At 44.2% G+C, this 15,674-nt stretch overlaps 1 protein-coding gene across 31 annotated transcripts in view; it reads right to left on the bottom strand.

Annotated features, from left to right (window-relative positions):
- Nucleotides 1-15,674, bottom strand: part of ST6GAL1 (ST6 beta-galactoside alpha-2,6-sialyltransferase 1) — a 113,376-nt gene that overhangs the window by 12,845 nt on the left and 84,857 nt on the right. For 27 of the 31 annotated variants that reach the window (XR_011529387.1, XR_011529388.1, XR_011529395.1 and 24 more), the window contains 3 exons: nucleotides 14,121-14,256; nucleotides 9,698-10,354; nucleotides 6,679-6,776 (listed from right to left, as the gene is read on the bottom strand). Coding sequence is in view for 20 of the 31 variants with exons in the window: in XM_070583375.1 (XP_070439476.1) it covers nucleotides 6,679-6,776; nucleotides 9,698-10,304 (705 nt within the window). In the remaining 11 variants the exon portion in view is untranslated. The remainder of the gene's footprint in view (nucleotides 1-6,678; nucleotides 6,777-9,697; nucleotides 10,355-14,120; nucleotides 14,257-15,674) is intronic. The other 4 variants (XR_011529397.1, XM_070583389.1, XM_070583390.1 and 1 more) reach the window with 1 other exon arrangement.

The following is a 15,674-nucleotide window of genomic DNA, read 5'->3' as shown; positions in this document are numbered from 1 at the left end:
GGCTCTGGTCTCTCTCCACCCTTCCTCTTCTTATGAGGATCCTAATCCCTTCATCATGGGGACCCCGCCCTCAAAAACCTCATCTAAACCTAACTATTTCCCAAAGGCCCCACCTCCAGGTACCATCACACTGGAGATTAGGGCTTCAGCGTATCAAGTTAGGGGGATGTAAACTGCCTTTGTTGAGGGGACGGGAGTCTCTTCTCTTCAACTCAGCTGAAGCTGGTCCAGAGAGGAGAACATTGCATTATTCTGCTCTTCCCCCAAACCAGCTCTTGCGGGAGCTTATTTGCTTGGCTGAGTGGAATCTGGGCAGCTGGCTGCACACCAGAGGGGCAGGCCACCCAAGGGAAAAAAGACTGACAGCAGCTCCAACATGTTAAAAATCACTTAGACCCAGAGCTTTGGAATAAGAAGGCCAGCTGAGTCCAATATCGAGTCACAGCTCCTTCTCTGGCTCTGGAAAACATCAGTGACCTAAATTGTGTCTGCTGGCCAAAATCAAGAAGTCCCGGATCTCAGGATACCCATGGTGTCTAAATTTCAGCCACCAGTCATGATGCTGAAATCCTGCATGGAAAGGGTTTCATCAAAATCACCCAGCTCACCTTAGCAATTTTTAGATCTGCTGTTAATGGAAAGTGCCCCCATCCCTCTAGACACCTGTCTGTCAGCATCTTGAGAAAAAAATTGGAGCTTAAAGAAAGCATAGGGGTTTTAAATGCTACTGGCAAACAAACTGAGATCCAAATCTCACCTTACTTTCTGCACCACCCTGAGCAACTCACTTAAACTCTGAGCTTAAGTATCTTCACATAAAGTTATAGTTGATGATGACACCTCACAGCGTTGTCATATAGATCAAATGAGATAAGAAATGTAAGGCCCTAAGAGAGTAGAAGTATTTAATCAGTGACACCAGCCATTATCTCAGGATAAGCCCCGCCAAGTAATCTGGGAAAATCCTGCTTGAAGTCCAGTCAGCACATTCTGTCACTATGCACAGGACGTAGATTTTCTCTCCCCAGCCTGTACAAGAGCTTCTAAGGAAGCTACCGGGCCTTCTTGGCCCATTGTCTCCTCCCTCAGGCCCCCTGAACACAGGAGAAACTCAGCTGACTATCACGAAACTTTCTGACACTCAGAGTCAGAATTAAAGACTCATATTTAGCTATATGGTTTTCCTGTTGAATCTCATAACAACACCTGGCACATGCACGCCCAAATAGATCTGCTGAGCTGAAACTTCACGGTGTGACACAGTTCCTATAAAAGGCCATCTTCTCAATAAGAAAACCCCCTTTTTGATTTTTATGGCTTTGTCACAGCTGTCCTGTGGCACGTGTCGAGGGGAGCTGAACAAACACGAGCCCAGCTACCCTCACAAGACAGCAGCCGTCAGGAGGAGCTCTCCATCTAGGAAGAGAATGAGCTGCAAAAGGCAGATTTCTAGCAAAGCCTCAGCAACTATTCCCTCAGAGACTGCTGGGTGCCAGGTGGGGACTCAGTTTGCTCATCCACAGAAACAGACACAAAATAGCAGATAACCGACCAGGACAAAAGATAGAGAAGACGGACTGCCAGCTTCCTAGGATATCAAGATGCAAAAGGGCAATGATGGAACAAACGGTGTCAGTCACAGCTCAGTATCACAAGCAGCATTGTCATGGAGCTGCCCACAATCAGAGTGGTCAAGGAACAGCCCAGATGTGTAGTGCCACTTATGGAAAGAGAGGAAGGAGGGTCAGTGTGCTCGAGGAGGACTGGAAAAGGCTCTCTTGAGAGTAGATAGTGTACCCCGGGAAGTGGGCCACCCTCCTTTCAGCCCTGGCAGAGGGAGCACAGGAATCTGGAAGTGGAGGGAAAAATGTTGTGCTTCAGTGGAAAACTATGCATTGCCTACAGCACTTCCTTTCTCTTTATCAGATTGTGATTCTATGGGGGCTGTTCTACGACTCTGTAAATTATAGCTGACTGCAGACCGGCTTACTCAATCTGACCCAGCAGAGTTTCGATTGACTGCCCTCCTCCTCCCGCCCACCTCACGGAAAAACCAGTTTCATTCCTTTATTCAAAATTTGTGCTATTTTGACTTTTCCTCTGAACAGGTTATAACATCTGCCTGCTTCCCTCATATGAATAAAATAGACTCTTTAACACGTGTTCATTTTTATATCTGTATGAGAGTCATGATCTTACTTTTTTCTGAAAATTATCCTTTAACAGAAGTCTTACCTCCCTTCTGCTAGGCACCTCCCCACTGGCCCCAAGCCAGGTGGCCATCCCTGCAGGGAGACAAGTGGTCCATTTGCCTGAGCTCTGGGAAAGCACAGTGATTCCCCAACAGACAGAGGCAGGCCTTCAAGCATCAGTGACCATCGCCAACACTTACAGAGCCGTTGCTGCCTACCAGGCTCTGGGCGAAATGCTCCACACTTAGTAATCTCACTTGCTCCTACAAAGGCCCTGCATGGTAACTTTTCTTATTCCTCTTTTACAAATAAGAGAATTGAGGCTCAGAAAGATAAAGCAACTTAAGTCACTCATGTAGGAAGTGCTCATGGAGGAATTTGATCAAAATCTGTCTATTCATTCCCAGGCAACCTTACCTTGGTTTTAAATAAAGTTCCAGAATCTTTGCAGGATTGGGATGTACTTCCTCACTAAACACCACAAAGAGATGCCCAAGGAGGGAGTGGCCTCCCCAGTCCAAGACAATTTTCAGGGCTCCTCCATGCTCCCTTCTTTATTGCTGCTGCCTACTGCTCTGCTGATCACAGCATCCCCTGATCAAACGGAGCTTGATTTCTCTCAATTCATGCTCTCCAACCTCCAAGTGGCCAGCGTGGCCGGGAAATCCTACTCCATTCCTCTGGTTTACTCCGTCCTCCACTCTCCTCAATGACAGTTTCAAACCATCTTTGCCTAAACCTCTCTCCCTCTCGACCTCCCTCCAACACAGCCTTGCATCCTACTTTGCAGAGAAAACAGAAGCACTACTAACTGCCTCCAGCTACACCCCTCCCGTCCTTCTTCTTTCTGACTCCCTCCTGCTGAGGTTAAACCTCAGCTGGGCTTTGGATCACCCCACCCCCATCACCTACTTATTATTTCCTCTTTTTCCTATATTGAGTTTCTCCCTCTATCAACTGATTTCTCCTCATTGACTTAAAAAAAATTTTATTGTGATAAAATATACATAACATAAAATTGACCATTTTCACCATTTTTAAGTGTATGGCTCAGCGGCATTAAGTACATTCACGCTGTTGTACAACCATCACCACCATCCATCTCCAGAACTTTTTCATCTTCCCCAGCTGAAACCCTATACTCATTAAACAATAATTCTTCCCTTCTCCCAGCTCCTGGCAACCATCATTCTACTTTCTGTCTCTATGAGTTTGACTACTCTAGGGACCTTATAGAAGTGGAATCATACACTATTTGCCCTTTTCTGACTGTCTTCCCATTGACTTTTAAACACACTCAATTCTTTCCAATCTAAAAAATGAAAAGAACAAAAACTGGCCCTGGAACCCTCAAATCTTTATAGTTATTACCCGATTTCTCTCCTGCCCTTCAGAGCCAGACGTCTTGAAAGAACCATCCACAGCTGCGTTCCCTACTCACTCCTCCATACACTCCAGTCTGGCTTCTCCCAGACAGCTGTTGCCAAGGTCACCAGTGGCCTCCATTTTGTTAATGAGACCATGCTTTTCAGTCTTCATCTAAAATGGCCTCTTAGCAGAATCTGACAGTGCCGACTGCTCCCTCTTTCTCTCTGTTTTGGTTACCCAAAGCTCCTGCATTGGTCTTCTCTCCTCTCTACACACTCTCTCTCTAGTGTTCTCATTCAGTCCCAGTGTTTCATTGCCATGTGGATATACACAATTCATAAATCCTCATCTCCAGCCCAGACCTTTCCACTCAGCTCCAGCCCCACTGGTACAACTGCCTCCTTGACATCTCTTCCTAGATGTCTAAAAGGCACTCAGATTCCACCATATCCAGAACCATGTTTTTTATCTCTTCCCTGCCCTCTAACCTTAGGCCTCACAATGCAAAACATCTCCAAGTACTTCCAACCTCAGTGACTTCTAGTTGGCCAGTTACAGAGAAATCCAGCTGCACCTTTGGCCCCTCTCCCTTCACTTTTCACATCTAATCCAACATAAAGCCATTGACCGCACATACCAATTAGCTCCCAAATCCATTTCTCACGTTCACCTTCATTTCCACGCTGGTGCAACCACCAGCGTTTCTAGTCCAGACTACTGCAAAGACTCCTAACTGTGTGTCTCATCCACTATGTGCCTCTAATCAGACAGAAGCCAGGAGGTTTACAAAATGCAACTCTGGTCACGCCACAAAGAAGAAAACTTAACCAGCCCCATGACTTGTTCCTTCTTACCTTCAGCCTCATCTCTCACCATGACCCCCATACATACACTCACCTCTTCCTTGGTCCTTGTGCTCCCCTGCTCCCTTCCACACGTGGCCTTACCTACGCTATTGCCTCTTCTTAAAAAGCTTTATGCCATTCTTCTCATCGTCTACTCCTACTCCTCCTACGCAGCTAAGTATCACCTCCTTGCTTTTGCCGACTTCCTTGACTAGGGAGAATTTCCCTTTTATGGGCTCTGGTAGCAACTTGACCCTCTCCCTTGAGTTCTCTGTCACAACTTCATATTTCCTTGTGTGACTATTGATGGTACCAGTAGGCAACACGAGAACAGGGGCTGAGTCCATTGGTAGCCTCCACACGCAGCTCAGTGTTTGCACACATAGATATAAAAGTAGCCAACATAAGTGCCAGGTACTAAGTGCTTTGCGTAGATTTTCTCATTGATTCCTCACAACGATGCTGTGGGGTAGGTACTATTATTCTCCCTTCTCTACAGACAAGTAAATTGAGGTACAAGTAACAGATGCATGATCATTTAGCTAATAAGGAGCAGAGCTGGGTTTCAACCCTAGGTAGGCTAACCACCAAGTCTATGTACCGACTACTATGCTCTCCTCAGTACTGTCCCTATTTGTGGAAGGAAGGAAGGAAGGGTAAATAAACCTCTCTCCAGGATATTTAGGGACCATGTTACACAGAAGTAGAGGTTAAGCATTCATATCCCCTCAAGTGCCCGCCAGCTTCAGGATTTGTGTGACTGGGGCATGAGAAAGGAAAGGAGAAAGAAGAGAAAGTTTGTCCCAACTCCTCTGCCTGATTTTCTAGCTTTTCCAGAGTCTGAGCAGCTAGAGGGTCCAGCTTCATCTCCTTTTAGAGGGCAATAAGAATCCACGCCCCTACTCCCACACCAGCCCGGCCTGCTTGAATGTCTCCCTCATTTCCTATGCATCTCTGTCCTGCTTTGATCCAGCTCTGATCCCACTTTCTAGAATGCCTCCCTACTACTATTTCTCCAAACCCTGCCTATCTTTCAAAGTCCAGCTCAAGTACCACTTGCTCCAGAGAGTCTCTCACTGACTAATCTATTTCTTTTAACCTTCCCTCATAATTTATAATAAAAGTAACATAAAAACACAAAATATAAGGTTGAACAATAAACAGATATTGGAAGCACCTAGAGGCTACTGGAGGATATTACAGTGACAGAAAGTGACTTTCTAATAATAATAATAGTATTAGAAGAAGAATAGAAAACAAGATGGTGGCCGCTTACAAAAAATTAAGTTCCTCAATCCCTGTCCTTGTCATAAAAAGGTTCCCATGACTGTGGGCCTCAAGTGGAAAGTAGTCCATGCAGGAAGCAGCTTCTGCCCAGCCAGTAAGTTCCTGAAGGTCAGGCAGGGCAGAGATCACTGTCTGAGAGAAACAGAGACATGGAGGCCTGGCAGAGAAGAGGAGAAATGTGTATTCTCCTGGGACAGTGCGGGAAGGGCACCTACGATCCCCCTCCAGGATTCATTCCATGCCCAGGAACCCTGGGGAGGTGTAGAGACTAAACACTGACATAAAAGCAGCCAAGGCTCACACCTTTACTCAGAAAAGACAAACATCAGTGGTTGTGAGTGAGGTGACGGGGTTTGCAGTCCTCTCATGCTATTTTTGATATATGGCTAATCCATTTTTTTTCCACTAATTAAATCTACGAACAGAACTTTGTGGCAGGAGTATTTCTCAAGTTTCTGTTAGTAGTGAGAAATCAGCATACGCTGCCTGGAAATACTTCAGGAGACTATCTAGGGGAATTCATGAGGTCACACACGAATTCTAATGCCACATTACACAAAATCATAATGATGATGATGTCTTATAATACTTGTATAACACTGTACAGCTTATAAAGCACTCCCACATGTATTGCTTCACTTGCTTTTCATAACACTCCTCACTCCCCCCTGGATATTCTCTGTTCTGTTGTCCCTCATGCAACACTCTGAATATGACCTGGCAGCTACAGGGACAGCAGAATTCTGCTTTCTCCGGACACTGGGCACCTCTAGTGCAGACCAACCCCACCAGGGCTTTCTTGTGGACACATCACCAGTTGTATCATGGAATCACGGTCTTCTCCTTCCTCAGTGAGGAATCCGAGACTCAGGAAGGTCAGGGGACTGAATTACGCCGGGAGCTTTGATGTGCTCCTAGTAGCAACATTCTACTTTAGAGCCCCCAGTGTGGCCCTTCTCTCCACATCTGAACAGAAGAAATTTTACCTGAGAGTTCATCAGGCGAATGGTGGTTTTCGTGCCCACGTCTTGTTGGAAGCTGGCTGTGGGTGCCCCGTTAAACCTCATGACTGCATCATGATCATCTATAAACCACAAGGAAACAGAAAAGAGGTGATGAGCACCAGCAATATGCAGAAAGAGAGAAGGTCTGGAGGAGGAAGGGGAGGGGCAAGAGAATAATGCTTCCTAACCTTTATGCCATCATGGTACACAGGGGAAAATGATCATATTTGAATGCTACAACCAGGTAAAGCTCCTAGACAGAGATGACCACCTGTCTGCCCAGCCACTGCAAGGGCTAATGAGGTCAATATCATGGCATTCCAGAAATCCATTCAGTGACATCGTGTGCCTGGGCACTGCATAAAAGTGAACAGGGCCAGTGGAATTGCTATTCTGGTTACCAAAGGAGCAAACCAAATATTCTCTTGGTATCACCAGCAGGGCACATTTCTATCCCTGTTAGAAAAATGAAGACACCACCATAAGCTCGATCTAACCCACAAGTGCAAAGTACCCTGTAGCACTCTGTGGCCACTCTGCAATTTTTCCCATGAGACCTTTGCTTCTTGCTTTTGCCTCAACTCAGAATGTTCTTCTCCTTTCCTCTAGGAGAGCAAGTAAGGAAGAATATCAAGAGATTTTTAAACTGACAAGGAATTCATCATACCAAATTTTATTAAAAAGCTACAATCACTATGAAGCGCGAGAGCAGAGGGGCTAAGTGTGGGGGCCTTTGAGTCAAAGGACCTGGTTTCAAGTCCCAGTTTGCTATTAACCAGCTGTGTAACCTCTTTGAGCCTCAACACTTAGCTTATCCGTAAAGGGGGAACAATCATGGTACCCACCTCACAGGATTGCTGCAGGATTAAAAGGGCAAAGCCTGCTAGGCAGACAGCGGGTGCACAATGAGCGTGCCTCCTATTGGTTATACTGTTTTACAATTATGCCATTGTTTGAAATGAAAATTCAAACACATCTGAGATACTTTACATGTATACATATCAAAAATCATTGAAAATGACTGAGCCCACCATTGACTAGTTTGCGGGGCTGCTGGAGACCATTTTGCAATAGACAAAAAAAGAGCCATAAAACTGATCTCACTTTGGTCTTCTAGCCCTACTCCTGAGGATATTTCTCCTTTTGGAGGGCAGTGGTAGTCACTTGTTATTTACACAAAAATACTGTTAGCAATACTATTTGTAAGAGCAAACACTTTGAAATCATGTGATACATTCAATAGCTGGGAAGAGGCTGGACAAATTCCAGATGTCCTGAAAAGGCTCTGGGCCTGGCATGCTGCCGATGCTCAGAGGCCTTCAACAAACGGCCTCTCCTTTCCCTTTCCTCCTTGTATTCTATGTTCCTGTTTTGTATTGTTGATGAATCGATGAGTGAATAAAAGAACAAATAAATGAATGCCTTAAAATGCCCGTTAGACTAATTGCCCAGAGGAAATACACTATAAAAGGCAGAACATTTGAGGTCTAAGATACAATTTTTGTTACATCTCAGGATCAAAGTCCTTTCGTGGAAATACACATTTGAAATTATAACTGCAGTCTATAAAAAAATATTGTCTTAATTAATGTTTATTTAAATCACTCTAAGTTTTTATGGAGGCCATAGAAATGAAGATTAGAGTTCGAATTCATAGAAGTATCAGGTTCTGATTCAAACTTCAATGCAAGTCCCGCCAGGCAGACAATGATAACTCGACATGGGGAAGAGGCTCAGCTAACACCTGGGATATTCTAAACATCACCATTACAGAGCAAAAGTAGGGAAGAAAGAAAGAAATGTAGTGCCATTATAGATGAACAAAAACCAATCACATTCAGTTTCTAGAAAACGAAGTCCAAAAGAAATGAAAAAAGAAAAAGCAAAAGTTGGAGTGGTCTGGTTATCTTGGCAGCGTTTATTAATAAGTGCTGCCTATTCAGCAAGGGACAAACTGTGACCTCACCACTTCTTTCTGCTCTAGAGAAGCCAATTTGGGTCTATGTTTCTTCTTTTGAGAGCCTGTGCTTAGTTTCAGGCCATTTTTCCTGGCAGTCATATGAAGGAAATAAAAAAGGAGACATATGACCTCACCTGCTCCAGTACCTTCCAGAGCCTGACAGAAGAGCAAGGCTTCCTGTGCTCTGCTTTCTTTATTCTGATTCATTTCACCATGGAAAACACATTCTCTCAAAATAAGGGAATGAAGGAGTCTTAAGCAAATCCACAGCTCTGTGTTGTACATGTGTTTACAAATATAGATAGATTTTCTATCGTTATAACCTACGAAGAATTTCAAGAAAAGCAAATTGATATATTCTAACCAGGGGACTTTTAATTTTTTGGGTCACCGACTCCTCAGAGAATCAACCAAAAGCCATGGGCTCTCTGGAAAAATGTGGACTGATTTACACACTTACACATTATACACATATTACACGCACACATTATACACATCTGATCCACAGATATTTTTGTATGTGATTTTAGGGATCCTTGAACCCCTGGACTTGGTCCACAGTCCCCAAGTTAAGAATTCCTGCTCTAATGAATTCTTTTGAAACAGAAAAGCTGAAAATTACCCAGATCGTTGAGGCCAAAAAAGATAATTAGTCCCCAATTATTCAGTAAAATTACAAAATTTCAGGATCTGAAGATAAAGTAGAGATCTGTGCTTCAATCATTTTTAAATGTCAATTATAGTGTTTTGCTTATTGGTAGCAGTGGAACTCTCTTTTCTAATGAAATCTTACAGAACACCAATATCTAAGACAGATAAAAATAAAGCTATTCTAACTGATAAAGATGCTGGGAAGCTGGATCCCCATCCTTTCAGCTGGCCCTGTAGCACCTCTGACGCATGAAGGAAAGTTGAAAAACATTGATCCACTAGTCCACGGAGCCATCCTGGGTTCCCTTGGCTCCAGTCCTCTTCGTATGCCTAGCTACTCCAAATGAGCACTGGCTGTTCAGATAACAACCTTAATACACCAGAACCCACCTATTTCTTGGCCCAGTTGGGAGGACTTCAGAGATCCCGCTGATGAGACGACAGCACACTTGCCCCATGGCCCAGCCTTGGTCCTAATGTCCTCCATGGGCAGGTAACCCTCCCACTCAGAGGTGTTGAAGGGAAAATCTGTGGCCTCTACCATGGATACATTCACTTCGTCCCGGAGGCGGCAGCGCAGGACGTCTGCACTGAACTTGACACCCGGCCCTGGCCCCTTGTAGGACACTTTGTACTTATTCATGCTCAGATAATTTTTCCAGATCTTCTGCAGCCTGGGGATGAGGTTTTTGGAAGAGCTGTCCTTGTTCCACACCTGGAAAGAGCCCTCTGGTTTGGCCTTGGCTGGACTCCTGGGATTGCTGAGGCCCTGGGTGTTCCTGTGGGGGTCTTGGGTGCTGCTTGAAGATGCAAACTTGGAACCAGACCCAATGGCCCGTTTCTCTGGACTCCTCGGCATCTGTAATTCCTTGGTTTGCAATTTAAGGGATTCATAGTAACTTCCTTTCTTCTTTTCCTTCCACACACAGATGACCGCAAACAGGAGAAAGACCAGCACACAGAAGCTGAATTTTTTCTTCAAGCTGGAGTGAATCATAATGAAAGATGTTTTCAAGGAAGCCACTCTGTTCTGAGCGGAAAACGAGCCTAAAAAAAGTGAGACAAGGCAAAAAAACGATGTAAAGAAAATCTAAAAGTCGTGATTGGCAAAAGGTGGGGGGAGGAATGGATTTAGAGTGAGGAAACTTGAATTCCAGCCCTGGTCTACTTCCCACCAGGTCTGCAAACTTCAGCAAGTCTCAGACAAATTCACCCTCTGTTTGGGCTTTGAATGTCTTCAGAGAGCAGTCCTCAGACGCTCCCTTATTCCTCTCTGAGCCATGAACACTTGATGCATTCTCCACCATTTCTTTTTATACCCTGAATCTAAGTTTTGTGTTGTCTTGTCTAGCTCCCCGACTGCATGCTGAGCTTTTTGAGGTGAGGAACCACATCTTGCAACATCATTTGGTTCTTAGGGCCATATACTATCTGTTAAATGAAGATATGCATGCTTGAAAAACTAGAAGAATAGGAAGAGCAGGCTGGCTGGTCTAAATCACAAGAACCCAAACTCCCTAAAATCCTAAGGGGCCCAGCATCATTTTAAAATTGCCAGAAAAAGACCTCTTGCCATACACAATGCCATAGATTTGTGATGCATCTCTCTAAGGGCTGTGGTGCTGGACTCCTGTGTGAGAAGAAAACCAACGGTTAGCTTCACAACATCACATTTGGTTTTATGGAGTGCCTAGTAAGAATTCCATGAAGTGGCACGAAGGTGATTCACCTCATGGTAAAGATAAGAAATCTTGATAAGATAGCAGACATGTGACCAAGTAAGGAAATGGAAAAAAAAGATGCATTAAGCACACAAGATGTTATTTCATTTAATTTCACCATAATCAGGGCCACTGTGAAGCACAACTCCAGTGAGCACCATGTTTATCATAGCCTAATATGAAGGGCATCTCCTGAGCTGCCCAAAGAGGCCCTGACCATCACTAGCCATGAAAGTGTTATAATCTCCACTTTATAGATTAGCAACCTGAGGCTCTGAGAGGTTAAGAGAAGTGCCTAGGATCACAAAGCCGAGTAAATGGTAGTGCTGAGGTTCAAATCCAAGTGTACTTGATTCCATAATCCATGTCCTTTTCATGCACAGAACTAGAAAGTTCTGGAAAATGGATTTCACTAAGGAAATAGAACCTGAATAGTCCCTTTAACATCTTGGTAAAGACCTACTTTGTTTTCTCAGAATTTATTGTGTAACTGAACAGAAGGTGGAAGTACTTTGAACTCAAACAATGTCTGTATCTTTTGGAAAACATTAAACATTCAATTCTTTGCTAAATAACTGGGTTTATTTACATAATGAATCTAAGCAATCACCCCAGAGTTTGCTAGCCCACTAGGGATCTACAGTCCTTTCCCATGGAAACTGCTGCTAAGGATATCAGGGATAAGGGGGCAGGAGTAGTCACGAAACCTGGATCCCCATTTGTGGTGACCTTGGCAAGTCACTTAACCTCTCTGCGCCTAAGTTTCTGTAGAGTAATCATCTCTGCCCTGTCTCATTCACAGAGTGCTAGGAGGACAAAACAAGAATGGTGTTAATAGGATTTGAACGAGGTAATTGTAAAGGCCCAGGAGGTATTCTGAACAGAGACCAAAGAGCAGTCCTCAGCATGAGGGCCCTGTGGAGGTGATGTGGGGCAGTGAACAATGGCAGAGTGGAGCACTGGCCAAGACTCATCAACCTGAGCTTCAGGTCCTTCATCTGAGACTCTTTAAGTGACGTCCAGGTTGTTCTTAGAATACACTTGCAGTACCAACCAAACAGTGCTTCTCAGACCTCAGGAACCACTGGCTCTGGGAGGATAGGTTCCTACCTTGGGCTGCTCATGTTTTGGAAGTGATGAAATGTACAGAGGGAGCGTTCACACATGAGATCATGAAATGGGGGAGGGGGCTCGCTGCATCATCAGAAAACCAAGAAATTCAACTTCTGCAGCTACCCACACAGCTACACACATGACTCAAAGACAGCTGAGGAAGAACTAGAGAAGAATGGAAAGCAGCATTTGAGAAGTGCCCACTATATGGTGGCCAGTTTACCTGAAATATCTCACTTAATCTTTACTACAACACTATGGGATAGATAGTAACAACCCCATTTGAGAAAATGAAGAAACTGAGGCTTAGCAAGATTCCAGGGCTTCTCTGAAGTCCATGGCTAATCAATGCTAGAGCCAGCATTCCAACCCAGGTCTTTCTGACTCTCAAAGTTCATGGTCTTTGCACTAGAGGACAGGCATCTGTGACAAGGGACAGTGAAAAGTCAGTGTTGACCAAACAGGACTCAGAAATCAGAGCCCTAGAGAGACAAGTCAATCTGCCTGACAATCACAGAAAACGGCCCTCACCGTCAGCGCTGCACCAGCCATCACCCGTGTGCACTCCTCTACCCTCAGGTAGCTAGTTCACGGTACTTAGGTTTACAAGAGCCAGTATAATCCCATGAGATAAGTGGAACAAATTTTACTAGCTCCATTTATAGCTGAAGAAACTGAGGAAAACTTCAGGAAATGTATATAATTTTCAAAGTTGCACAAGTGATTTAGAAATGGTGGAGTTGGAGCTTCACTTTTATGTGTATGAGTGAAAGAAGACAGGAGTTGGGACCTGCTTCACGTCTCATGAGCTGAGGCTCAGAAGGGTCTGGTGTTCAGCTTCCTGCCAGCATCTACTCTTCAAGGTTGAGTTTCTCAGGAAACAAGTGCTACCCCAAACAGCCAGGTACAACCACAGTCCTGCAACCTTCAGACAGCCTCAGCCTTCTGGGCCTGTGCCCTGTCATGGTCTCAGGGCGCTCATTTGAAACCTCACATCAGGTTTCAACCAGGGTTCCCAGGTCTCTTGACACCACCCTCTGTTGAGGCTTCAAGTCCTACCAGCTCACTGGAGCTTCTGATCATAGACACTTAGAGCTTTAAGACCCTTTCTCATCTCTCAAGCTGCTCTAAAGAGACAGGGACTGAAGGAGTTTCATGTAAGCAGCCCAACTGAGGGAAAGAAGTAGCAAATTTTTCTCCCCAAATTCTTCGGGAAAACACACAAAGTTTTGAATTTTCCAGTCACATCCCAGTCTGACTTCTTAAGCCTCCAAGCCTTTGCACTGTTGCGATCTCTCCTCTCATCCATGTGCCCGGCAACCAAACAGCATCACCTTTCTGCTTCTGGCCTCCCGTGAAGCCCACCTCCCCTTCAGCACTATTCTTGCTCCCTGCTGCTCCCATCTAGCGTTTAGTAAAGCTGGCTTTTCATGCTGACTCCTGCTGGAGGGGAACTCCTCCTGGCTCATTTCTGAAATTCCAGCGCCTAGCACAGTGTCTGGGCCAGAGTGGGTACTCAATGAAGGATTATTGAATTGATGGCACTGTATCAATGAATCCTTACAACCCCATGAGGCTTCTAGAAGAATGAAGTAACAACTCACATTATCACCTACAGAGAGCAAGCCAACACTGAACCAAGAGAAAGAAAATCTCAGTCAAAGGAAGGCCTCTGCCCTGGTCTACCCATCGCTACATGCCCAGCACCAAATGCAGGGCTTGGCACATAGCAGGCACCCAAAAAAGCAGGACTGAGTTACAGAATAACTTCAAATCTTATATTTGTAGTTTAAAGAAACAGGCAAATCACCTACCTCCACCACTCACTGAATTAGGACTAAAAAACACATGAAGAAAACAGCAAAGCTGTAGCTAGACACCGAGACCCTGTGACTTTTACCAGCACACTCCTCCACACCACACGCATTTTTCATCCCTTTGTTGCCTCCATAGAGCTCACGCCTCCAGGTGTTCCTTACCTGCTTCTGGCTAATCCCCCTGGGGCTGCAGGCTCTCCAGGTCCTCAGGAACCAGCACTCTTCTCCATGGGAGGGATGTTTGCTTTATTGGGTCTGGAGGCCAAGGCTCACTTTCCTCAGGATAATCAAAAAACATCTGCAAAAAACAAAAAAAGAGAGAGAAAAAGAGGGGAGGTAAGAGGTGTTTTCCAGCAGGGACAGCGTTAAAGATTAACAGGATGGATAGATACTTCCGCTAGTCTCCCCGTGGGCCCTGGCATGGGCTGCGGCTCAGTCCAGGAAGCGCCAAGGGCTGGGAGAAAGAGGTGTAGTGCTCTGGGTCCACAAACAGCACAAGGAACCTGGAAATAGACTGAGACTAGAAAAGAACACGCTAGAGAGAGAAAGCAGGCACCAGAGACCAATCTGGGAAGAAAGGATGGTTGAGTCACCGGTTTGGGGAGAGAGAATTTGGTTCATTCCAAAATAAACTTTAAACAGATTTTTAAAAATTATCTATTATCAAAGAATATTTAATGATATGTGAAAGTTCAATCAGTATAAGGTTAACTGAAAAAAATAGGTTATAAAACTGTATATAATATACTATCCAAATCCAGAAAAAATACTTTTTTAAAAATTTTATTGATGTCATATTGGTTTACAACATTGTGTAATTTCAGGTATACATTATTATATTTCAGTTTCTGTATAGACTGCATCATGCTCACCACCAACAGTCTAGTTTTCATCCATCACCATACATATGTGTCCCTTTACCCCTTTTGCCCACCCTCCAACCCCCTTCCCCTCTGGTAACCACTAATCTGTTCTCTTTATCCATGTGTTTGTTTATCTTCCACATATGAGTGAAATCATATGGTGTTTGTCTTTCTCTGTCTGGCTTATTTCACTTAACATAATACCCTCAAGTCCATCCATGCTGTTGCAAATGGAACGATTTTGTCTTATTTATGGCTGAGTAGTATTCCATTGTATCTATATACCACATCTTCTTTATCCACTCATCCATCGATGGGCATTTGGGTTGCTTCCATGTCTTGGCTATTGGGAATAATGCTGCAATGAACATAGGGGCGCATAAATCTCTTTGAATTGTTGATTTCAAGTTCTTTGGATAACTACCCAGTAGTGGGATACCTGGATTGTATGGAATTTCTATTTTTAATTTTTTGAGAAATCTCCATACTGTTTTGCATACTGGCGGCACCAGTTTTCATTCCCACCAGCAGTATATGATGGTTCTCTTTTCTCTGCATCCTCTTCAACATTTATTATTTTTTGTCTTGTTACTTATAGCCATTCTGACAGGTGTACTGTCAGAGATTTTAGTTTTGATTTGCGTTTTCTTGTGATTAGTGATGTTGAACATATTTTCATGTGTCTGTTGGCCATCTGTATATCTTTGGAAAAATGCCTGTTCATATCCTCTGTCCATTTTTTGATCGGGTTGTTCATTTATTTGTTGTTGAGTTGTATGGGTTCTTTATATATTTTGGAAATTAACTCCTTGTTGGATATATGATTTCCAAATATTTTCTCTAAGTCAGTGGG

Source organism: Equus przewalskii, chromosome 18 (genome assembly GCF_037783145.1).
Source record: "Equus przewalskii isolate Varuska chromosome 18, EquPr2, whole genome shotgun sequence".
In the NCBI taxonomy this organism is placed as follows: domain Eukaryota; kingdom Metazoa; phylum Chordata; class Mammalia; order Perissodactyla; family Equidae; genus Equus; species Equus przewalskii.
Note: the sequence above shows the minus strand (reverse complement) of the source record. Positions and strands in the feature narration are given on the sequence as shown.